Raw genomic sequence first — 26436 nt, 5'->3', positions numbered from 1 at the left:
ATGAAAGGAACATTATCTCTGGTAAAAGGACAAGAATATTCACTGCATTATTAAAATAACAAAACCAAGCATTCCTTTCCTATTTCAATAAAATTGAAAGTTATTAAAAACTTTTTGAGGTTCATTTCCCAGATGCTATATGCTCACACTGGGCACTTTTCCACACTGAAAAACATTGTCTTCTGTAGTCTGTCACGGTGAATCCTTTACTTTGTATTTGAGTGTTGTCTATCTGTCTTTTGTTATGAGCAGTCCGTGACTGAATGTTGTAACTATGCATCAAACAGAATTCCTCAGTCTCCACATCCTTCATTCTCTCATCCCATTAATATCTCTTCTTGTTTTGCTATTCTCAAAAATATGTTGTTGACAATAATTATGTTCATCACCATGTTGACACCACATTCTCAAAGGTGTCCAATATTATATATTATATTACAGTCCTGATGACTTAAAGGATCATAATGCCAGGAATATGGGTATGGGTATGGACAAAATGAAAAAGGTTATTTACTAAGCTAGATTTTTTTCTACAAGATCACCATATTGCAACAAAACAATATCTTTCAGTGTTATCATGCAATATCACAGAGAAAAGTGCATTAAAATAAAGCAGACTTTAAACAGGCTTGAAGCCTCCACAGAATAATCAGAATTTGGAGTATTAATTGTCTTATGACCCATGCTGAAAGAAAACAACTAAACTCTTTCCTTTTAACTAAAGACTCCCCATCTTCAAATCAGTCCTGAATTTAATAGGTATGTTACACATCATTTTCAAAACTGTCTCCTCCAGCTCAGACTCTTCTGCTTGAAATCTTGTCCTCTTCTGGCTGTTGTGGTGCTTGCCCATCCCAGACTCAATCCAGCTCTTCATTTTTCCTATTTAACTTAAATGTCCTTTTTTACATCTTCTGTAAAAAATACACTGGACCCTGTCGTTGCTTCTGCCATCTTCTCTCTTTACACTCCCTTTGTGTGATCCCAATTACCCCACAGTACTTAGCTCCTTCTGATGATTTCTGATAACTCACAACCTTTTTCTTTTTCCTTCTTATTCTATTATCCAGTCATGATAGCAAAGTACTATGAACTAACATCTTTCCAAAGCTGGAACTCTGGCCAGTTTAACAGTATACTTGTTAGTGTTAAATCCCAACAGAGCTCTGGTTGAGTCACCATACTTGACAAGAAAGCCCTTGCCTTTGTTTAGACTTAGAATGACAGTCATGAGAAGCTTACTAGTAAGAAGAAGAGTTCAGAATTTTTTAGCCACAAAGTATATTAAGAATTTGGAGCAAAAACAAGTAGTTTTTGGCACACACTTTAAAAATCAACAGAGAACATTCACCTTTATAAATGCCATTATACCCTCCATGGACTTCTCCAGAACTAGAGATTTCTTCAACATGAGCCCCTTGGTCAGATGTAAAGTATACAAGAGTTTTATTGTTCAGATTACTTTTCTCCAAAACATCCAGAATCCGTCCTAAAAGAAAAAGGAAACAAGAAAAAAAGCACAGCTTTAATGTCTTTGGGTGGCTTTTTTGGTTAACTGTGGTGTATACAAATATCTTTTGTCCTTATGACTTTTTAGTTTACATAAAAATATTATTATAGATAGGCAAGTGGCACTATGCAACATACAGCAGGGGACAACTGCAAAAAGTCTGTTGCAATCAAGACTATGGTTCCATTGCTGCGGGGTTTCTGGAAGTATAAAATGAGAAGATTTGTGCACATCAGAGAAAAGGGCTGATCCACAGAGAGTCAGTGACCTTTGGAAGCAGTTGTTCTCAATCAAGAAAACCCCACAGCAAGAAGATTCAAACTGTTGAGGATATCTGAAAGAGTCACAGCATGCAGAACAGATCTGGGGGTGAAGCTGGGGGGTAAAGCTTTGCTGCCTAGCAACCTACAGAGGCAGCATGGCAAATATCTCAGTGTGAATGTTAGAATAAAACACTCCAAAAGAAAAATGAATTAATGAATGGAGTGCCTCCGGAAGCCTCATGGTTTCATTATCTAACCTAGTAATCAGTCACTAATTTCTGGTCATATACAAACAGACACTGACTAAGCTCAAAGTGTGTAAGGTAATAAACACACACATATGCACATATTTAAAAGAAGAATCCATATGGATATGCTGTGAGACTCCGAGGCACCGTGGGCTCACTTTTCATTTAAACAAAAGGCTCCTTACACTACTTTGGCACTGTAGAGGAGCCTTGCAGTGCACATAAATTACTTTTAAACCTATTTAGAGTGTCCGAGTTCTTTTAAGACGGCTTCTGTATGAATGAGAGTGAAGCCACTCTTTGTAACTTGCTCCAGTGAATTTTATACTGATTAGGAATGTAAAATTATTGGTCCTGGAAACTGACCAAAGTATAAGAATATACTTCTTCACATCACCCTCCAAATGAGCTTTAACCTTGTCCTTCAGATATCCCAGAGTGTATAAAGATAATTCTGTCTTCACAACCATTTTTTCTTTATCTTTTTTACTTAAACATCCAAGAATGGTCCAATCTGAATGTTAATTTTGACTTGCTCATCTGTCCACTAAGAATTAATTCATCAGCTGATGCATAATTACTGTGTCAAACAGGATGAGATAACTTAGAAAAACAGAGCTTGTTTCATAAGGAAGTAGCCTTCTTCAACTATTTTCAGATCATCATTTGGTTGCTATGCTCTTCTGGATGAGGAGTAGTTATCTCACCCTGTTTCTAATCACTTGTCTATTAATGCTATAGTATTCTAAAATTGCCTTTCTAAAAAAAGGTTGACTGCCTTCATTTCTCAGCAGCTCAAATGACTGGACTTTCAATAAAGGAACGTCAGCAGTTAAATAAGTGATGCTTATTGTTCTTGTTTGTAAACTAGGAGCAAAGAAGAAACTTAAGAGTAGGAGAATTTGTTTATGTAAATTTTGAAACCTCGTGGGAGTTGAAATTTCCCAACAGAGCTGAGGAAAATCTGTTTCAAAGGCTGACATTTTAAAGCTGGTGGGTTTGAGGGAAATTTGGGTAACGGCTCATGCATATCCATCTGACAAGTCATTTGCTTGCTGTAGCAGGTGGACTAAGCACCAGAAAAGGAAGAGGCAATTCATCATTGGCTTCTGAAATTGTTTGGACGTGATACTTACTAAGTGGTAAGTGGTACTTACTAAGTGTACTTACTAAGTGGGAAGGTGGCAGTAATGAGAAAAAAGTGAAGCATACAGGCAAGTTAGGACATTACATGAAGGTATTGGGCCATACGACCTCCAGAATTCCCTTTCAACCTATATAACTTTCTGATTTTCTGATGTTATGATGATAAAAATAATGAGATTGTACAAAGAAATAAATATGTAATGATATGCACAAATACATTTTTTATCTGCACAGTTTTCATTGATGAACCTGGAGTTTTTAATTCAGCCAGCATATAAAACAAAATGAAAATAAAACAAGAATTCCACTCACAATATATCATATTAAAATAAGCATATGATAAAAGACCAGTCAATGTCTCTGGTGATCAGGGACACCTGCTGTCATTCAATAATGGCCATTTTGATTTCCTAACTAATCTGGGAAAAATGAGAAGCAATGAAAAATGTCTCACTCTATCACAATTAATTAAATAAAAGTCATCATTATCTTTTTTTTTTTTTTTAACAAAACAAAGTTGAGTAGCTTGACTTGGGCTCAAAAAAGAATGAATAATTCTAACACTCAAGGAGTATCTATTTCAGAAAAAAACAATGTAGAGACAGTGTCATCCAAAGCTTGTTGATTTCAGTGGCAAAATTTCCATTATTTACTTTCTTTATTTTTTTTAACAGAAGGTGGCTTAGCTACATTAGGGTTAACTAATAAATACTAAAATGACAACTTATTTTAGCAACAATAATTTTCAGTAAAGATGGTGGTAATTCAAATAACACTGCTATGGGAGAATGGACATACAATGCAGTCACAGAAATGAAGCAAAACTTCCATTTCTATTTTCATCTTGAACACTGACACCTTTTAGAAGGAACACTGTATAAATAAGCAATAAAGTGTGTGCTACCATGAGATAAGGCCTATTAAAGTGCATTTGAATGCTGTGGTTAACATTAACACAAGCAATATATTAACATATTAGCATTTCTAAATGGTAACCAAAACAGAAGAAAAATAGAAAGAATGTATTGTGGATCTCTGTGAATAGGTACATCTAACACACAGTATTATATCAATTTTGGAAGCAAATACTACAAAACCAGCAAAATACATCTTTTACTGTTTTCTTATAATATTTTAAACTTCTTTTTTGACACTAACTCTTCCATTATTGTTATTTCTACAGATTTCAGTGAGACTTCAGAATTAAGCTGTTTGATGTATAACTATTCCTAGGAAACGCCACTCAATGGCTCCTCCAAACAAGGAGATTTATCTAACCTATTGTAGCTATCCACCCTTGGATGAGGTGAATCACAACCGTGAAATGGCCTTTTTTTTCCCCTGCTGCTAAAACAGGAAAGATAGGCAACTAGCTCAAAAATAAATACCTTTATATTAGATATCAGGGAAGGTAAGATGAATCCCACCCAAACTGCTGGATATGCAACTGCATGAGCTTTAACACATTTTTATCAGCATGTTGAACAGAAAAATGATGTCTCAGTAAGAGAAGATGGTAAAACTGTACTGCTTCACCCATAAAATATGACTGGAAGCGTATCTCATGTTATGTGCTCTTGAATTACAAGATGGAGCTTCAGCTGGCTTAGCTTCCCCTTTAAAACCATTTCTAGTTGCAGGAAGCAATAAAAAATTAAAAGGATTTTGTGGAAGCAAAGACCTTACACAGCTTATCAAACTACAGGAAGAATAAGTCAAAACACTAGGAAAACTATAGCTCTGTTAAAGCAGTAATGGTTTGTTATACCCAATGTCTGAAATTAATAATAAAATGGAAGGACTCTTGACTGAAAAGACTCACTTGAAAGTTATATTCTAAAAAATTAACAGCTGTAATGATCTCTACAGATGCCTCTGTTCACATGTTTTTTCTGATTTAAACAAAACAAAATTTGAAAGATAACATTCTGAACAGCAAAATCAATTCAACACTGAAGGAGCTGTATAATTGCTGAAACTGTTGAGCAATTAGAATTTAAGATTAAATTTATAGATATTGCCATTCTAGGAATGTATACCCAACCTAGCCCACATTTAGGTGGCTAATGTTGCAGAAGACAAAGGAATGAGATCACTGGACACTTTTCTTTCATTTGTAATTTTTAAAATTACAAAATATATTAATGAGAGAATTAAGATGTTAATTGTTTTAACAAATAAAACAACATTTCAAAATTTAGGTAAAGCTTCCTCCAAAATATGCAGCGCTCTACATTCTGCTGTCCACTCATCCTTCAAGGTATGTTAAATTATACAGAGTTCTTTCTCTCTTAAAGTGAAGATGACAATTTCTATAGAGTGATAGCCATGTGAAACTCACGAGCAACTGACTGCACTCTTTGGGAGGAAACAGAAGGCACCATGACATTGTTCAGCTTGTCGAACACAATATAAATGCTAGCTGAAGAAGCCTCTCTAATGCTGAACACAATTTCTGAGGTTTTGAACTGCATAAAACTCACACTATATTCATGCACGTTAGTATATAAGGATTATAAACAATGAAAATTCATTTGAGAAAACAAGGTACAAACGTGGAAAAACAATGAAGTGTTTACAAATTTGTTAGCGACTTAGAAATCCGTTCAAAGATTTAAGCAAGCAAGCACATGAAATAATGTTTTTGCTTCATAAATTAGCTTACTGTCATTTGAAATCAATAAGAGAGAAGTGTAAAATGCCTTAACTTGAAATAATTTGGCATCTTGATGATAATATGAGAAAAAAGCTCTAGAATCTAGAAAACCTCAGCAGATAATACTTTTGGTTAATCTCTGTTTCAGAATTGCCTGCTTTTGGTTAGTATTACTAACCAGAATCACAATTAACTTGTCACCAACTGAGGGGGTTTAGTTCTGACACTGGCAAGCTAGGAATGTTATGAATAATTAGATAAACTTCTAGAAATTATATGCATATGCATCTGGAAGCCAATATTCCTCGCAGAAAAGATATTGAAGCCATTCAACTATATAGCCACTACCTAGTAAACCCCTTGGGACTTTCCTCCTGCTACAGGAGTTAAATTAAGATAATTCCACCATTCATCATATCCTCAGGGCACAAGGGCTAAGATTTTCACCTTAAACTTAATGTTGCCATTTCTCAAACCATCATCCACAAGCTAACAATCAATTTAAACTCTGTGTTGATTTTTCAGAACCATTCACTCTTTAATGCACTGATCTGATTACAAAAATCCACTGACTAAAACCTTTGTATAAAAACAAGCTTAGTAACTAAGACCAAGACATCCATATCTTAATTTTAGCTTTTGTACATTTCAGGTTATAAATATGCAAATGTTTCTGTGGTATGCTCAGAGCCATCCAGTTTCCCCTTGATAAATATGTAAATCAGTTTGTCTCATCAGTGGGGAAGTAATTATCACTTTCAGACCTAGTCATTGAGCACAACACTTGAGGTAAAGATGGAAAATAATAAAACCATTGACAGCAAGACAAGAAGTTGCTGCACATATAGTGAACAGTACATCAACTCTGCATGCAACTCGTTTAACATTCAGAGCTAGAATACAACCACTGGCAAGTGGAAATTCTCAGAAGAAGCAACAGATTGATGTGATGGCACATTATTTAGCCAGTCAACAGAACACAGACACCAGGAGACAGGTGATTCTGTACAGAGGCAGCATAAACATATGAAGCTCAAAGGTGACAGTGAGCAATAATAAATATAACTTTGACTAAAGCAGAAAATCAATGCATGACTAATTACACAACATATAATAATTCCTGCAAAAGAAAGTGGAGTGTAGATTCAGTGGAAAGTCTTGTATCAGTTATACTATGCTACTATTGTTTTTAAACTCATGCTATGGAAACAGCCCATGTAATGAAGTCTTCTCAAAAGTACAAAGTTGGATTTTCAGATTTGCTGAGTTCCTAATATTATAAGTTAGTGGCATCTTCAATGTCAACAGGACATTCTGCCAAACAAGTAGCATCTGGTTCTGAAAAAGCACATCTACATTAGTGTTTTAATTAGGATCAGGAGTGCACATTCGAAGTAAATATGATCATCGCCACTTAATATACTACTGTTTGCAGAGCAAAGCACTCCTGGATTCTGTGAACCGGATTCCTTTCAAATGAAACTACACTGAAGGATGGACTCCAGTGCACCTAATGCACTCCAACTGCTGATAGGCATTTAGTCCCTGGGACCAGAGTAGAACTGGTCTGAAGTAACAGATTTCACATCTCTGCTGATATGCTGAAAGTCTGGACACTGAGCCCTCAGCACCAGCTGGCCCCCTTCTATTGTGCTACACTACTTGCTAATCTTGGAACCAGACTACAAAAGAAGATCAGGGTCACAGAGCTGGTAGGCATTGGTTTCTCTCCACATTGGGAGAGAGTTTTGTGTGTATGAGCCAAACCAGGCAGCAGAGTGAGAAAAAGTCAACCATGGAGTCAAGCACAGGAGGAGTAGCTGCAGCAGAGGGGATGGACCAAAAGGAGTGGAGGTTGTGTGATACTTCTTCAATAGCATTTTCTGCTGAAGTTGGCCAAGGTCTCTTCTGCAGCCCCAGATGCAGGAAAATATACAGCTGATGTCGCTTCTCATATATATCAGCTATAGGGATCTGGAGACCTATTTATAGGTTTATTTCAGTGGTGTTCCTCTCCTGTGCATGTCCTCTCCCTTTTCTTAAGCAGATGAGATTTAGATGATCTGTATGATATTTAGAAACTATAGCAGCAGGAGCAAAATATATAAATGTAGTTGCTGCAAAGACACTTGAGTAACACTGGCATATACTACCTGAGAATGTACCTCCTGGTATCTCTGAACAACTGAGGAATTAAGTAATCCATAAATTATGATTACATGACTCCCACATGAGTGATATATCATAATGTATGCATTACATATGTATCATTCTTTCAAATATATATAACAATATTTATATACAACACAATAATTTATTTGATGCTTTCTTTGGGTATGGGACACTGGCTGAAAAATCTGCAGTATTAATATGCTAACTATAAGTTAACTGCTTATCTTAATAACAGTTCCTTATCTATTCACTCATTTTAAAAGCTAATTTCTGGTTCTTTTTAACTTGGCCTATTCCATGGGGTACCTTGTAGCTTTTCTGGGATAGGAAAGTAGAAAGTGGAAAACAGCAAAGAAGAAGGATACATAGGAAGGTCATCTTGATCTACACTCCACATTAACTCTCCAGCTTGAAAGACAATCCAGACTTGCCAGTGTTGGCAGTTCAAAAAGAGGTAGGATTGATGTATCCCGCATTGAAACTACCGTGCTAACACAAATGATCTCCACATGTGCATAAGGACAGTACATTGTAGATATATAATGGGTGGGATTTACCTACAATGGACACATCCTCATCTCAGATACTGTAGTTTCTACAGACACCTTTTATAGTTGATGAAACAAAATATGCATTTTTATATGCAGCTGACATACCTTAAGATGAATGAATTTGGCCCCCAAAGTTCTTAATTCTTTTCATGATGAGGGAAAGTAACGGTAATTGCCTCAGGTTTAAATATCTACAGTGTAGGATAAATTACCATTCAAATCAGTATTTGGGAAGTCTGCGGAATATCAAGTTATTTTCTCTTGTTGGATTACACTAGACTTAGGGTTAGACGCATCAAATTAGCCTAAGGGCTTGAAGAAGGCCAGTCTTCTGCAAAAACCAAAGCTATCTTTGGTGTGTGGACAGTTAAGCTATTAGTATGAATTTGCTTTGTGTTTGGATTTGGATTGCCCTGTAAGTTTAAACTTGTAATTGGCTTGTGGCTGTTTTTACAGTCTTGTAAGTATAACATGCCTTTCAGACCCTCAGGATAAATTTTTAGCACAGTGCACAGCAGATTAGACACGCACTGCTTAGCAGCTATGAATATATCAACCAAATTTTGACTTACAATTATGCATAAGTTTTTCCTAGAAATAAGTACCACATCTCTTATTTTCAAAATCACATAGGATTTAAATTATTTTGTAAACCTGCAACTTGGAATGATATTTTATATGTATATAAATGGTACTTTTCATCCTCTTGTGGATTATAAAGTACAGAGTTAAGATGTGGTTATGAAGGTTGTGAAGAGCTCTAAGTGTAGCTGCAGTATAGACAATGCAGAACGGCAAGGTTTCCATAATTACATGACTGCTACACCACTGCAAAGATAAAGTTTTGGGGATCATTAAAGGTTAAAAGTATAGCTATTTGGTGGCTATCTGCTTATTAGTATTTAAATTAGCTAATAAACGTGTTGCTTGAAATTCACTTTTAGACCTTACATCTGTTCAACATAAGACTATGTATTTCTAATGTAAATCCTAATTTTTAGCCTGCTTAAAATGCTAAAATGAGAGATATGGTCATGCAACTTCAGAAGGGTCTATTGCATTTGCATTTTCCATGACAGCTGTGATAACTTTTTGGGTAAATTTACATCTTCATTCTGCACACATCTGAGAAAAAAGATGCCATTTCACACATATAAGTAAGATGCATAATGCAAAAGACACTGTCTACTTCCCCACTCTGAGGTTTCGCATGTTTTCCATCCAAATTTTGGAAATGTTTCCTTTGGGCAGGACCTAGGCAAACTGCAATGACAATTAAAGGATGCTATTCACTTTTGAACTAGACTGTCAGGTGGAGGCTTCAGATATTTGATCATTTCAATATATGCTGATTGATACAGTAATTGGAGATTATTAAAAGAAACTCTTCTCTATATCTTAATAGGTTTAAACATTTATTAGTGTCAGAGGGTCTATTTTGCAGTCAATTTTAAACCGAACATGTATATGCTCTTAGATCCAAATGCATAATACCAATATGACAGATTAAAGCATAAAGCATTTAAAACAAGATAAGAAATGTAACCCCATATTTTAATCCTCCACACTTTTTTGAAAATTTTCAAGCATTTGTCAATGTTTGTTTCATTTTTATAATTTTTATTAAACAAAATTGGCCCTGGAACTGGCATAAAATGTGTTGACATCAGAGCCTAGATGTTTGTTGTCTTTTAAGAGTCGATCATCTTTGCTGAATTTGGGAGCAAGGCTTAAACATTTACTGTAAATCACATACCATAAAATAAAGTGGATTTTTATCAAGATGGAATTAATATTCCTCATAAAATCTTAAGTCTTTTCATTTCCCAGCTTTCTGATTTTAACTGTGTGAATCTAATCTTACACAAATGTAGCTTATGTTGCATTAACTGACCCCAAAAGAGAAGACTCCTTTTGTTTTTCTCAAGATTTGACTGTCACCATGCACATTTGCCATTTAACTTACATTGCTAATTGCTATTGGGAATCTCAGTGGCTTTTGTGTCTGCTAGTACTGCTAGACACTTGAAGCCTACAATGCAGTTACCATCTCCAAACCAGGCAAGCTGTGAATAAATCTCTATACAGATATTATTAATACCAATAAGAGAGAAAGCCTAAGTGCGAAAACTGTCCTTGAAGAAGTTTCTCACCAATGACGGTAAACTCCAATCTGTCTTCTCTAGATGACATTCTGAATTTAGGAAACAACAGGAGGAAATAAATTTCAGGCCACAAACATCTCTTTTGATTTGACTTTTTTCAACTTATTCTCTCTTTTCTGTGTGTGTGTGTGCATGTGTGTTCAGTGTGACACTATCTAAGGCGATTTAAGCTCCAAAGGACTTTCAAAAGGGAAAAAATAATAATTTTTAGGACATCCTGGTTAACCATAGATGACTCAGAAACACACTCACTAGCTTATGGAATGGGACTTTGATTCCTTAAGTCATCTAAGTCATCTAAAAAATTCCCAGCCTATTCTGAAATAACTTCTTTTGAAGCTTCAGAGTAGTATTCAGTAGCACAGCAGAGGCCTACAAGAAAAGAAAAATTCTGCCTTTTTCTGGTCTGAGGCCTGGGAAAGAGAAATACACAATCTCTTCTTAAATTTAAATGGAAGTACTTGAGGTCTCAGCTTAGGCTATGATGTTTTTGCTGTCCCCAGACATGGTAGAATGAGGGCCCTGAGATCATCAAGCCCATTTCTTTGCCTGTTCTCTACCTAATTCTTACACATGAAAGAATCAAAGATGTGACATCTGTGAAACTACTAATATAGTTATCAATCTGAGTTTACAAAGGTTCAACAACAACATGAATACTATGTGTCATCTGACCTGTAAGGGGAAGTTACAAAACACTGAGTTATGAGGCTGTCTTGTGTGAAGACAGATTCCTAAAAGGGCTCTGCTTGCTTACAAGGATCTCAGTGAGGTGTGTATTTTAGGGTAAACTTGAAGGTAAATTTGATATGAGGAAGGATCACTTACATAGGAACACCAAGGATCAGCTCAAATATTAATGTGGATACAAGGGACAAATTAACCTAACTGTAAATAAGTAGTATTTGGGGAAAAAGGGGGATCCTTGCCAAGGTAAACTCCCCAGTGCATATGTGGGAAACAACCACTGGAAAGCTTCACTTAGCATGTTTCTTGCTTGTGGGAATGGCACTAGTCCTATGGACAGAGAGGCAGGCAGACGATTACTCTCCTTCCCCTGTCACCCCACACCATTAATCTTTTTTTAAAGGACTGCTGCTTTCTTCTTTCTGAACCTATAATAACAGATCTATGGAAGTTGTATACAGATAGACGTCCCTGAACAGGTAAGGTTTGAAATCTATACACTTCACATGAACATTTCCACAACAGACTGGTGTTTCAGTATCACATACAGAGAGAGGCAAGTACAGAGCAGCAAGTAATTTTCTGCTCTCAAAGACATTGGAAAAGCATGACTAGCTATACTCAGCAACTCACTGTAGCCATACCAAGATCCAACAGTTAAATATAAAAACAGTTGGATAGAGTATTTGCACTCTTATTTCCTGATATGGTATATTTATTATACCAGTGTCTCTTGTTTAAAACAATTCTCTTCTTTTCTACTTACTGTAGATTCCTAAAGATAATATGGAAAAAAGGAAGAAATTAAATGTCACATCAGAAAGTCGGGATACATTCTGAGGGGGAAATGTGACAGACCTCAAAGCTCTGTTTAACTGTTTAAATGAGCCATCTACCATTTATGAGCAGCACCTGGGGTTACTGCAACAACTGGTTGACGTACTATAGCAAAAACACACAAAAGTTTAAATAAGAATTGATCAAGAAATTTGGGATATGGAGCTTAACTACCTCAGCTCTAAACTGGCAAGAAAACGTAGGATAGTATCCAATAGAAATAGTTTAGGATTTTTTTTTTTTAAGACATCTGTCAATTTTGTGCCTTATCAAAATAATATTGATAAAAAGGCCATCATAGCGGAACATTGCCTTTAACACCATGTCCTGAACCGTGACTTTTTATGTGGTTGGAGACTTCAGCCCCAGTCAGGACTTCAAGAGACAGATGGGATATTTTGTCCCACTTCCAGCTGCACAGGCATAATCCTTACCTTTGGCCTGGGTCTTCTCTCTAATTTCCTACTAATCAATGTTTGACATTTGTATGTCATTGTTCCCTATCTGTCAGCTGCTGGCTGCCAACTCTGCTTTCCTTCTCTTCTTTGCCAACAACTGCTAGCCACATACTTGCCCTGTCTTGCACATATTAGAAGGATGCATTGTTTGTTTGCTACCTTTCTGGCAGTACAGTTAAACTTCGAAACAAAACATACTTGTCTTCAGCTACAAGGTCTTCACTTTATTTTTTTGTTTTATTAAAAAAAATTCTGAGTAAATACAATTTGTTTGGAAGGTTGTGATGCTTGTTTTGAAAAGAAGAATCACAACCTTTCCATACTGTAGTTCTATTAACTTCAAATCAGCCTGGTTCCATTGACTTCAATGCAGTTATATCATTCCATGCAAACAGAAGACCTAGCCCAGAATGCTTAAAAGGAATGGATATTTATCAGGATAATCCTCTTGCTCACTTGAATGACCACTTTCTTATTTTTCAACCAAGTCCCTTAAAAAAATCTTTCTCATTTATTTTTTAATAATTAGAGGGACCTGGGTATCTGCCAACCAGAAAGACTTCTATATTGCTACATAAAGATCCTGAAGTATTCTTCTTAATCTAATCTCATTCTCTATGGATTCAGCAGGATGCCTTCGGGAAGAAAAACTAATACCTGAGCTGCATGGAATTGAGCAATGTTTATATATAAAAGGAAAGGTTAATTTAAATACAAAAAGTTCTTTTAATTCATCTAAGAGATGCCTTCATAAAGGAGGTATAATATTAAAGTATGACAAATTGATATCTCCCTTTTTATCTCAATTGTATTACACTTTTGTTCCTCTTTCTTCACTGATAAGCTATTATTAACAGGGACTGATCATAGTAGGAGACACAAGGTAATGAAAAGCAGTCAAGTGGAGTGAAAAAAAATATAGTGTGATCCACTGTGACAATCCATTGGGAAAAACTAGAAAAGAGGATTTGCAAAGAAAAGGAATAAACTGTCTGCTCATGGTATCTGAGGAGCTGACAAGAATGAAGGCCAGATTCTACCCTAAGATGAAAGTGCACATCTTTCATATCAGGAAGGCAGAAAATTCTTTAAAGGAAGACAAAATTAGTATCACAGATATGGAGCTACATTAAAGCTGTCCTAACCATTGAGTTCAATGGGATTCTTGGCATCAATATGGGAAGGAGGAACCTGGTGTTAAGGTTCTAGTTTTGGACCACTGTATCATAATCGTATTTCTATATGTATACTACCGAACGGGCCAAGATTGCTTTTGACATCTACAGAAAGAAAAGGATCTACTAAAAGGGAAAGAAACCTCATGTTCAGAGAGACCAACAGACCTACTACAGACACTTTGTTAAAATCCTTTTCCCGACTGTCACTCAAGTAGCTCAAACAACTAAGTTACGTATACACTGAACTTTATAAACAGAACAGATCTGTTTTCAAAAGTCAGTTATCAAAGCTTTTGGTATTGTCAAGGTAGCGTATTTTATTTTGTTTCTCTATCCCTTCTTTCTGTTCTAAAGAAAATGCTATTTACTATCTAACTCTCCAAAGCAAACTTTTGAATACACTCATTAAAGGTTCCTTATTGATGTAATTGTCAGTGAGAAATTGAATCACAGACTTAGCTGACAAGGAAATTCTAACTTCAGGTTTACAAACTTCAGAGCTAAGACATCACAGAATTTTACAAACTGATCACCTAAAAATGTGATGACAATGGCTCTTTTGTACTTTCTGATTCATTACACATTACTAAATAATTCTGAAAGTCTTTGTATGATCTGATGATCTTACAGACTCAGATAAATTGTATCTATTCACATTACATTGTAAACACAAAAGAAAATATTGATGGATTACTTGCCTAACGTCTACCGTTTTGTGATGGCAAAATCTATTCCACTCTGGATTAGAAGCACTTTTATACCTGCCAGTATGCTGTTTCACACAGCCCAAATTAATATCTTTCATGTCTTTGCTAGAAATGCTGAGATATCCTGATTCCCTCATTTTATTTGAAACATCCAGGATTAAGTTATCTTTGGGGTTTGCAGGAAGATAAAACTTATATTGCTTTTTGGGGCCAGGCCATTCTTTTCATTAAGATTAAAGCACATTTACATTTTGTATTATTCCTTGTTTGCCTGCTTTGTTTTTAAATTCCAGTCTGCTTCAGCAGTGGAAATAAAATCTCTTCCACTAAAGTACAATCTAAGAGCCTAAAGCTTTTATCCTTGGTAACATAGAAGTGATATCTTTAAAGTCATATAGACAGAGGCACCTAAGGGCCAATTTAATCACATCTAATTTTAGGCAGACTAAGTATGAAGTTACACATGAGCCCACTTAGTAGCTTTCTAAAAGGGGGCTCCAGAAGATGCTTCTCCTCTTTCTTTTCCTTCCAGCGCTACCATCCTTCCCCTGCAAGCTGTCTAGCGGAAAGGAGGTATGGGAAGTGCTGTCTTCTCCCTTTTTGTAAAAACAAGCTGCTAGATCAGCTGAAGCTGTAGTATAGAACTCCATGCTGGTCTAGGATAGGGCTTTGATTATCCTAGAGTTTCTCTTTTATCATCTTAAGCAAGCAATTAATCTCTTTGGGGTCAGATGTTCCCTTGGATATTGAGCTTAATACTGTAACCTAAAATCTGCTGGGTGTTCTCTGCATTAGTACACTGTGCTCTCCAGGAGGATACGTTATGAAGAAACTGTGGTGGGGAGTGGTGGGGAGGGAGAGAGACTCATTTAAAAAGAGAAGTTTCCATATACAATATATAACAACAAAACCAAAGGAAAGAAAACAAAAGCAAAGCATTCAAAATGCCCTGAGTACATTAAATGAAATATGCAGAAAAAAATAAAAGTAACATTAACAAATAACAGGTAAGAAAATATAATAGGAATATTCAGTATCATTTTATTTTCTTAAACAGCACCCTGAAATGATACATTAATGTCCTATTTTACAATCAAGTAGCAAGGAAAAAAGCTGGAGAACACCAAAGTTGTAACTTTGTTTTACCAGCCTGCCTTTCACTAATCAGGGCATCATTTCTCTAATGTTTTCCCTAACCTTAAAAACCTCATTACTTATCTGTTGGTGTGATAAAAAGCTTTCTGTAACGCAAAATACATAATTGGTTTCTCCTAGAATAATGATCTTTGGTTGTATTACCAACCTGCCCGTAAGTAGTGTAGTTGTTTTAGCACTCAGATATACTATGGGGGGGAACAAAAAACAATAATAAAATACAATTTCTATCAACCTCATCAATAAGAGCTTATTACCACCTGGAATTTGAACCTTGTGATTCAGCAGTTTGAAATTTTTGCATGGCAATTCACTACCATGATCCAGTCTGCTGATGAACTAGAATCTACAACACAGAATCAATACTGTTACAAGCTTTATTGCGTGCTAATTGTTTTCACTGAGAATTAGTTTCCCACATTTTTAACAGTATGGTCTCAAAATAATTAACATACATTTCAGAAAAAGCATGAAAAAGCTGTATCTCTCTATCCAAAAAACAACAGTGATGATTTTAAAAGTTTCCCTAGGCTTCTCAGAATTACCACTGAGACTGAAATGCACATGGTCAGTTTTTTAAATTTTCTAAGTTAAATGAGATGCAGCCAGCTACGAATAAAGGGTAAAAGACTGGAAAGCATTTCCTGAATTATCACAGAAACTGTTCATATAATTTTAATTCATATGTTGGTAAAGATATTTCATTATCTTTAAAAAAAATACTGCTTAATTCCCAAGACCAGAAGTAACACTGACTTTCTGAGTCCAGCTGTACATTCTAACCATATCCCAGCCCCAACATGTATCAAGACCTGGAAGGCAAAATGGCTTTAGTCCTCCTCTTCCCCACTTCTGTGCACTAGTTAGCACAGAAAGTAAACCCATATGCCAGCTGAATGGAAATCCTAATGCTTTGCTATAGAGCCAGAATTGGATTAGTGTGTGACTGGAAGCAAAGCTATGCTGCAGTAGGTAAATCTGAACATCATCTGTGTGCCTCAGTTTTTCATCTGTAGAGAGATTAGTGAGATCTTTACCTTTCAAAGGCATTGTGGGAATTTTTATTTGTGAATCTGTTATATACTCTAGTGACATAATGCCACAGAAAACATCAGAGATGTAAAAAAAAAAACAACAAAAAACCTGTCTTCAAAACAGAACTTGAAGAATGTATGTTAAATAAAACATGAGAATTCATACTTAACAGTGAAGAATACACCTAGTGTTGAATAGCTGTTCATTAAGAAGGCACTTTGCAATAATGGGACAGGGTTCCACTGGAAAAAGAAATGGCGTGTACCCATATGATTAAAGACTATACCATAAGAGACATATGGGATAATTTTTCTCACCTTTGAGTGCTTGACTTTACAGCCTAATATGTTAATTTGTGCATTTTGTGTGTCTGTATGAATGTACAATTATTCATGGAATGTATCAGTTATATTAAGGTACAGGGTAAGCCACTACAAAACTACCTGAACATAAAAGAGGGGAATGCCCTGATAAAAAGTCTGGACATCTTTCATTTCTCTGCTCCTTTGTTTCATATTTAGGCTTCTTTCATAGAGATAAAAGTTATACCAGCACCATCCTTCACCTACTAGCTCAATTGCATTCTTTATTACAACAATGATTACATGCTCTATAAATACCTAGACAGATATTGCTTTCTGTGTCCAAGTGTTGAAGAAAAAGGATGGTAAAATCATGTTCATAAGTCAATGCTGAAGGTTTTAGGTTCACAACAGGGACACATTCACCAAAGTGGTCAAAGGCAGCTGTAAATCACATCTCTCTCTGTCATCCTGGTCCCGTGCTCTGGATGAATGACTTACTATATTCCTATACTTTTTCTCTGGGACAGGGCAAATGTAATTCCTCTTAGCAGCTTCAGAGTATCCATGCTAAAAAGGCTGTTAAGCAGAGGCACTCCATTAATGCATTCCTCAGTAGCTTCAGTTAGGCTGGTTTCCCAGTCTGTATTTTGAAGATCATCTACATTTTGGATAAAGTTAGCCCCATCCAGTCTCCTCATTTCTCCTTTCTTTTCAGCTCTGCCTTTTTATATGCAAACTTTATCCAAGTACACATAAAAATCACTGTATTCCTACAGGTCCGTTTTGGCTTAAATCTTTACTGTGTTCTTAATCCCATGGATAATGACTTTTCCCATCCACCTTAAAGCAAGCCACAAAATCCAAATATATCTTTTATATATTCAGTTAAACAACTATAGGAGGAAAGGTAAGGCAAAAGGTTGGTAATATATTTCATTACAGAACTCCATGTCCTTATTGTCTGGAGAGGTATCCACAAAGCTGCTAGGATTATTTTATCCCCAGGTGATCTAAGGCAAGTTTTGAGCCCTTTTCCACTAATGAAAATTAGCTTGTCTCGAGAGCAATGTTAGTTTTCTCATTGATTAGAGCATTTTGAACACAACGCTTCATGCCTGTTTTTGTATTGGGCCCAATTTTCATAACTAGCAGAAAAACTTTGTAATTTAGAAAGTTATATGAACTAAATATTTGTAAAGCAAAATGCATGATGTATTAAAATGTTTTGTGTTGATAATTTAACTCCTTCAATATCAGATGCAATGAAAGCCATTCAGTAGCTGGCAGCAAACTTTGAACAACACAGAGCTACTACCACAAGCTGCATTACAATGCAGTTTTCCACTGTGGAGTGTGCATTACTAAGACATTATTTAACCTTCACTGATTAAAAAAATGCTGTAGGAATGGCTCCTTAAAGATGTGTTTTGTAATCTTGTAAATAATGTTCTAAGAAGGAGCTTTGCTGTGTACAGAGATGTAATATAGAAAAAGAAAACTGCATTTAAGGAGGATTAGATAGCTCAGGAGGCTTATCATAGTGGAAATAGGAGTCTTTCATCACTTAGTCACCTCTTAAATTCAGCCCTGTTCAGTAGCAACTGAAAGTCATTACTGCTTAGTGACATATGAAATGAGTTTGGGTTTTAGCCCAGATCCTAACTGGAAAGCATCCACATCATAAAAGGCAGAACCACAAACATCTTTAATCTGCACCTTTATTGACAATTTTCCCAGATCTGACCTAAAGACTGAATGTGCTTCAAGAGTTTAACTATTGTCTTAGCTGAAGAAACAGTCTCTTAATCAGGTAAGATCAAGCTGGCACAACAGAGTGGGAAAATGCTGTTCTAGTCCTAATGTACCTGTACTGGCTGGATACTTTATACCTCAGGGATGCTGGCTGAACATCTTTCATGATAATCAAAACAACTTAAAAATAAACCTGCTAAACTTGTGGCATGCATCAGCATAAACTCAGGAAGGCAAAGTCAAGGAATCTATCTTCTATATCAGGCATTACTCCCTAGATTTTTAGTTCCATCTCTAAGTTATCAGGCTCAGCCAAACTTATGTCACACTCTTAATAGTTACCTGGACATGACACTCTAAGGCTGATTATCCTCATACTATGGTATCATTCTGCTTTGATCATCTTTTAAATCCACTTTGCATTGTTATAAATGACTACATCAGGTGAAAAGTAATGATAAACTTGGCCTACAGTCTCTATCTCTGTGATGATCTCTGGTACAGGAATACGTTCTGAAAAGAAAAATTAAGGACACCTCATTCATTTTTTTTCCAAAAGCCAATAGGAATTTATTTTTTTCCTTTCATATTATTAATGTTTGCTTTTTTTTTTTTTTTTTTTAGCATAATTCAGAACTCTCTGATGATTTATTCTGGATTTTAGGAAGGGACCGACAAAAGCTCCACCAAGTCAGCTCCAGATCTTTGTATACACATCTAATTTACTTGTTCTGGAATTATTTCTAGATTGATACTAATAGAGTAGGATTCTGAATAGAGGCTGAATGCACACAAAAACTGTAACTAAAATATAGCTGTGAGAATTCTCAATAACAGACAATAACAATTATGACTAAAAGAAGGAACACAGATTTCAGCTGAAACTTACCAAAACCATACTATTTCCCAGAAGGATAAAAGTTACTGCTCAATATAGGAAAGCACATTAAAAAAAAGATCTAGGAATGCAATTTCAGGGGAAAATAACTTGAAATAAATACTAAAAATATTTTAATTACTTTGTAATTAAATATAATGAGTCAAGTTTAAGAGTTCATAGGCATATAAGTTTAAAATAATTACTTTAAAATGAGAAAAAAAAACATTTCTACTAAGGAACTAAAGATACATCATATATGCTACTATGAAGGCACATAAAATCTAAGAAGCTGGGGGAATGTACTACATCTCAGCACCTCGAGAATTCTTTGGCTGTCATATTTAGACCCTCCTTTTCTTTTGGTGAATGCTTTAGACTTTATGACATCTTCATCAGAGGAAGAATTTTACTAAATGTTTTGTGGGCAAATTTCAGTTTTATGCCTCCAAAATATTATCATGCAATTTCCCACAAGTAGCTGTCAGTTTGTGTCTGAAAATGTTCTTATCATCTCTTACTAAAACAGTGGGGTCCGAGAAAAAAGCCATGGGAGAAGATAAAAACAGTTTATAATAAACTGGAAGGGTTTCCACTTGGACCTTTAATACATATCACTCCATAGCTGGAGTTACACCAGTAGTCAGCGGTAGAGGAAATGCTCAACACACACACACACAACATATATTATCTATTTAAACATGTGCACATTCATCAGATGAAAGGCATATCAGCATTTCATTTTTACCATGTCACATTTAGGCACTGCAAGAAATAAACCCATACCTGAACATATGTATTGACAGAATCTCTGTTACAACACTGTGAAATCTAATTACTGGACAAGTAAATAGATGTGTATACAAAGATTGGGAGTTGAGCTGGTGGAGCTTTTGTCCTTCCCTTCCTCTTTGAAAACTCTGTGCGAAGCCAGACCTGTTTATAGACATAATTCTTATTGTGGTAACAACTGAATCAAAGAAATACAGTGTGAAAAGTGGTCTGATTTTCAGTTAGCCCTACTAGATGAGACTTAGCTAGCATTTCTCAATGAACAGTATGTTACTTCTGCCTTGCTGTGTTCATTACAGGCCCCATTTTGTCCCATACATTTTGTCTCTGTGCTGCAGAGTACCACAAATGCTTTGACAAGTCTTAATTGTTCCTCAGGAAAGGTTCCGTTTATTCAGATATCCAAGGTTTTAGCTAGAAAAGTACTGTTAGTTAAAAAGTTAGGCACATCATTCACGATGACAGACCGTGATCCAGCACAGTGATCGAGGTATTAAAGATTTCCGTGCTGCTTACTCAGTCAAGGCAACAGTTTACCAAATTTTGCACCGTTGCTTTTGTCTTCAGAGTCATTTGGGCTAGATCAACAAGTGGTTTTAAGTCAACTAAGTCAAAGGAGCTTTATAGAGGATCAAGCTGAGAAATTTAAAAAGATCTGATCTGAAAATGATGAATGCGTGGACTGGCTTTAACAGCCATCTGAAAAACATAAATGAAGCCTTCTAGCAAGCTAGAAGAAAAAACAGGCGTTCCAAATACTGATGGTCAGTATGCTAGAAAGTGAGCCCTGTATGACTCCTATCATTGTCATCCCTATTTTCTAATTGTGATCAAACAAACAAACAAACACACAAAAAAAACTATCAAGCAAAGCAATGGCACAGTCTCCTCTCCATATTTGCATATCAAGTCTAGATGTCTTTCTAGGTTACGTGTTTTGGTAAAAGAAATTCTGTGAGTCAGTAGAGGAGAAACTAAATGCACTACTGAAGTCTTTGCTAAACAGGAACTCAGATTATATTCAATGCCATAAAACAATGTATAATCAGGGGGGACAAAAGAGAGAAATTTAATTCTTTTTCAGAATCTCTGCAAAAAGTTAAAGATACTCTTCTTCACAAGAAAAAGACCAACATTTAGATCACTGCACATAGCTTGTGCCAGATTCCAATTTATAAGATTTTTTTAAGCTTGAGCCATTCATTTGTGATTGCTCAACAAAGGATTAAAAACTTGTTCGTAGTCTTGCTACTCTTAACAAGGGCAGAAGAAGAAACATCTGGTTGTGAAACTGGTGTTGAAATAATGTATCTTCAAACAGCTTGCATGCAAGTCTACAGGGGGCTCCAAAACTCTTTGCAGTGATCTGTTTTGGATTAAATTAGTGTAATGCAATTTACAGTATAAATAATTTCTAAAAGGACAGAAAGATATATAAAGGAAGGAAGGAAGGAAAGAAGAATGGAAGGAAGAAAGAAAAGGATAATACTCCATTCATTCATCATTTCTTTTTCCATTTTTAGACTAAGATTATTTCATCTGCTCTCATATGAGTTATAATTAATAGTAATAATAAGGTACTTAGCCTACACTGAAGCAAAATTAATGTTATTAGCTAGCGAATAACTCTCTGAAGCTTGTCATATGCAGTGACATTATAACTGTAAATGCTTTAAACATTGAACTCTGTTAAATACACATCAGGATGCAAAGGCAGTAGAAATACATAGTCACAAAGAATCACAGAATCGCTGAGTTTGGAAGGGACCTCTGGAGATCACCTAGTCCAATCCCCCTGCTCAAGCAGGGTCACCTAGAGCATACTGCACAGGATCGCGTCCAGGCGCGTTTTGAATATCTCCAGAGAAGGAGACTCCACAACCTCTCTGGGCAACCTGTTCCACTGCTCTGTCACCCTCACAGCAAAAAAGTTTTTCCTCATGTTCAGACAGAACTTCCTGTGTTTCAGTTTGTGCCCGTTGCCTCACGTCCTGTCGCTGGGCACCACTGGAAAGAGTCTGGCTTCATCCTCTTGACACCCTCCCTTCAGATACTTGTATACATTAATAAGATCCCCTCTCAGCCTTCTCTTCTCCAGGCTGAGCAGGCCCAGCCGCTCCTCATGTAAGAGATGACCCATCCCCTAATCATCTTTGTAGCCCTTCGCTGGACTTGCTCCAGTAGTGCCACATCCCTCTTGTACTGGGGAGCCCAGAACTGGACGCAGTACTCCAGATGGGGCCTCGCCCGGGCTGAGTAGAGGGGGAGAATCACCTCCCTCCACCTGCTGGCAACACTCTTCCTGATGCACCCCAGCATACCATTGGCCTTCTTGGCCACAAGGGCACATTGCTGCCTCATGCTTAACTTGGTGTCCACCAGCACTCCCAGGTCCTTCTCCGCAGAGCTGCTTTCCAGCAGGTCAACCCCCAACCTGTCCTGGTGCATGGGGTTATTCCTCCCTAGGTGCAGGACCCTGCACTTGCCTTTGTTGAACTTCATGAGGTTCCTCCTCACCCACCTCTCCAGCCTGTCCAGGTCTCTCTGAATGGCAGCACAGCCCTCTGGTGTATCAGCCACTCCTCCCAGTTTTGTATTGTCAGCAAACTTGCTGAGGGTGCACTCTGTCCCTTCATCCAGGTCACTCATGAAGAAGCTGGATAAGACTGGACCCAGTACTGACCCCTGGGGGACACCGCTAGCTACAGGCCTCCAACTAGATTCTGCGCTGCTGATCACAACCCTCTGAGCTCTGCCATTCAGCCAGTTCTCAATCCACCAGTTCACTATCCACTCATCCAGCCCACACTTCCTGAGCTTGTCTATGAGGATGTTATGGGAGACAGTGTCAAAAGCCTTGCTGAAGTCTAGGTAGACAACATCCACTGCTCTCCCCTCATCTACCCAGCCAGGCATTCCATCACAGAAGGCTATCAGATTGGTTAGGCATGATTTCCCCTTGGTGAAGCCATGCTGACTACTCCTGATCACCTTCTTGTCCTCCACATGCTTAGAGATGACCTCCAGGATGAGCTGCTCCATCACCTTTCCAGGGATGGAGGTGAGGCTGACTGGCCTGTAGTTCCCTGGGTCCTCCTTCTTGCCCTTTTTGAAGGCTGGGGTGACATTGGCTTTCTTCCAGTCCTCAGGCACCTCTCCTGTTCTCCAGGACCTTTCAAAGATGATGGAGAGTGGCCTAGCAATAACATCCACCAGCTCCCTCATCACTTGCGGGTGCATCCCATCAGGGCCCATGGATCTGTGGGTGTCAAGTTTGCTTAAGTGATCTCTAACCCACTCCTCCTCCACCAAGGGAAAGTCTTCCTTTCTCCAGACTTTCTCTCTTGCCTCCAGGGTCTGGGGTTCCTGAGGGCTGGCCTGAGCAGTAAAGACTGAAGCAAAGGCGGCATTCAGTAACTCTGCCTTCTCTGCATCCTTCGTCACCAGGGCACCCACCTCATTCAGCAAAGGCCCCACATTTTCCCTAGTCTTCCTCTTGCTACTGATATATTTGAAGAAGCCCTTCTTGCTGTCCTTGACATCTCTCGCCAGATTTAATTCCAAATGGGCCTTAGCCTTCCTCGTCACATCCCTGCATACTCTGACAATGTTTCTATAATCCTCCCAAGTGACCTGTCCCCCTTTCCACCTTCTGTATACTTCCTTCTTCTGGTTGAGTTTTGCCAGGAGCTCCTTGCTCATCCATGCAGGTCTCCTCCCTCCTTTGCTTGACTTCCTACTCATAGGGATGCACCGCTCTTGAGCCTGGAGGAAGTGACGTTTGAATATTAACCAGCTCTCTTGGACCCCCCTTCCTTCTAGGGCCCTAACCCATGGGATTCCTCCAAGTAGCTCCCTGAAGAGGCCAAAGTTTGCTCCCCTGAAGTCCAGGGTTGTGATCCTACTTAGTGCCCTGCTGCCTCCTCGCAGGATCCTGAACTCCACCATCTCATGGTCACTGCAGCCAAGGCTGCCCCCGACCTTCACATCTTCAACCAGTCCTTCTTTGTTTGTTAGTACGAGGTCCAGCAGCACACCTCTCCTTGTTGGCTCCTCCACCACCTGTGTCAAGAAGTTGTCACCAATGCTCTGCAGGAACCTCCAGGACTGTTTGTGCCTTGCTGTGTTGTCTTTCCAGCAGATATCGGGGTGGCTGAAGTCCCCCATGAGAACCAGGGCCTGGGATTGTGAGGCTACTTCCAGCTGTCTGTAGAAGGCCTCATCGACTTCCTCTTCCTGATCAGGTGGCCTGTAGTAAACACCCTCAACAGTGTCACCCATGCTAGCCTGCCCTTTAATTCTTACCCATAAGCTCTCGACTCGCTCTTCATCCACCCCTAGGCACAGCTCAATACATTCCAGTTGCTCTCTCACATAAAGAGCAACTCCACCACCTCGCTTTCCTGGCCTGTCTTTCCTAAAAAGCATGTAGCCATCCATGACAGCACTCCAGTCATGCGAGCTATCCCACCATGTCTCTGTAATGGCAATGAGATCATGGCCCTGCGACCATACACAGATCTCTAGTTCTTCCTGTTTGTTCCCCATGCTGCGTGCATTGGTGTACAGGCATTTCAGAGAGGTGATCGAGCATGCAGGTTTCCCAGGAGGGATACAAGAGGATCCTCCATAGCCACATCCCATGCGCACTTCCCTGGGTTCGTTCACCTGCTGGAGGCATCCCAACTTGAGCTGTCTTTTGCCAGCTACCCTGTCTCTATAACTCTCCCCTTCCCCCGTCTTTCCTAGTTTAAAGCCCTCCTTACCAGGCTGGCCAGCCTGTTGGCAAAGACACGCATGCCCCACTTAGTGAGGTGGATCCCATCTCTCCCAAGCAGTTGTCGATCTTCAAACAGGGTCCCATGGTCATAGAAACCAAAACCCTGTTGCCAACACCAGCGGCGCAGCCAGTTGTTAACTTGGAATGTCCGTCTCCTCCTCCTCCCCTCCATCCCCCTCACTGGCAGGATTGAGGAGAAGATGACCTGGGCTCCCAGATCCTTGACCACCATCCACAGAGCTCTGAAGTCCTGCCTGATGGTCTCCAGTTTGCCCTTGGTGTCATTGGCGCCCACATGGAAGAGCAGCAGTGAGTAATAGTCCAAAGTGTGGACAAGCCTTGGCAGTCTTTCCATGACATCTCTCACACAAGCCCCCGGCAGGCCACAAACCTCTCTAGACATGAGGTCTGGTCAGCAGATAGATGCCTCCGTCCCCTGCAGCAGGGAGTCCCCCACGACAATCACCTGCCGCTTCTTCCGGGCGTTCCAGCAAGGCACAGGGTGTGTTGTCCCAGGTACTTCCCTTGCAGCCATGCCCAGCTCCTCCTCATGCTGGAGGGCACTAAACCTGTTCTTCAGCTGCAAGTCTTCGGGAGGAGTAGGAGCCTTTCTCCTCCCATGAGCAGTGACCAGTTTCCAGCCGCCTTCTACAGTGTTATGATGTACCGTTTCACACGGCACAGAGCCCTCCAGCAACTCCACTGCTGTGGGGGGTTGGGACTCCTGGAGCTGTACAGTCTCCGAGAATACCCTGTCTATCTCTTGCTCATCCTCTCGGATGCTGCGCAGCCTACTGACTTCCTCCTGTAACTCCCTTACCTGATGACACAACTCATCAACAGCAGCACACCTCCTGCAGGAGAGCTGACTGCCAGCACAGGCCTCCCAGAGAGGCCCCAAGCACTCCCTGCAGCCTGAGACCACCTGCATCTACTGTCAGAGGGTCGGTCTGGGTCCAAGCCTCTGACACAGCAACTCCAACAGCCACTGGGGAACGCGCTCTGTGGCGTGTAATGACCATACTTGAGGAAACGTACACCACAGGGAACAGAAACGAAGGTCCCTTTGCACACCCTTCTGCGCAAACTGCTGCCTCTGTTTGCTGCCTCTGTGAGCTGTGCTCTAGGCCTGGCTCTTATATAGGCCTCTCCCTAGCACTGG

General features: G+C 38.6%; 1 protein-coding gene across 16 annotated transcripts in view; it reads right to left on the bottom strand.

The window, feature by feature from the left end:
- STS (steroid sulfatase) overlaps positions 1–26436 on the bottom strand; it is a 148469-nt gene that overhangs the window by 73499 nt on the left and 48534 nt on the right. For 15 of the 16 annotated variants that reach the window (XR_010884107.1, XR_010884106.1, XR_010884111.1 and 12 more), the window contains one exon: positions 1352–1489. The exons of the other annotated variant lie outside the window; for it this stretch is intronic. Coding sequence is in view for 4 of the 15 variants with exons in the window: in XM_067296265.1 (XP_067152366.1) it covers positions 1352–1489 (138 nt within the window). In the remaining 11 variants the exon portion in view is untranslated. The remainder of the gene's footprint in view (positions 1–1351; positions 1490–26436) is intronic. 16 annotated transcript variants of the gene reach the window in all.

The sequence above is a fragment of the Apteryx mantelli genome, chromosome 1, assembly GCF_036417845.1.
Source record: "Apteryx mantelli isolate bAptMan1 chromosome 1, bAptMan1.hap1, whole genome shotgun sequence".
NCBI classification, from domain to species: Eukaryota; Metazoa; Chordata; class Aves; order Apterygiformes; family Apterygidae; genus Apteryx; species Apteryx mantelli.
Note: the sequence above shows the minus strand (reverse complement) of the source record. Positions and strands in the feature narration are given on the sequence as shown.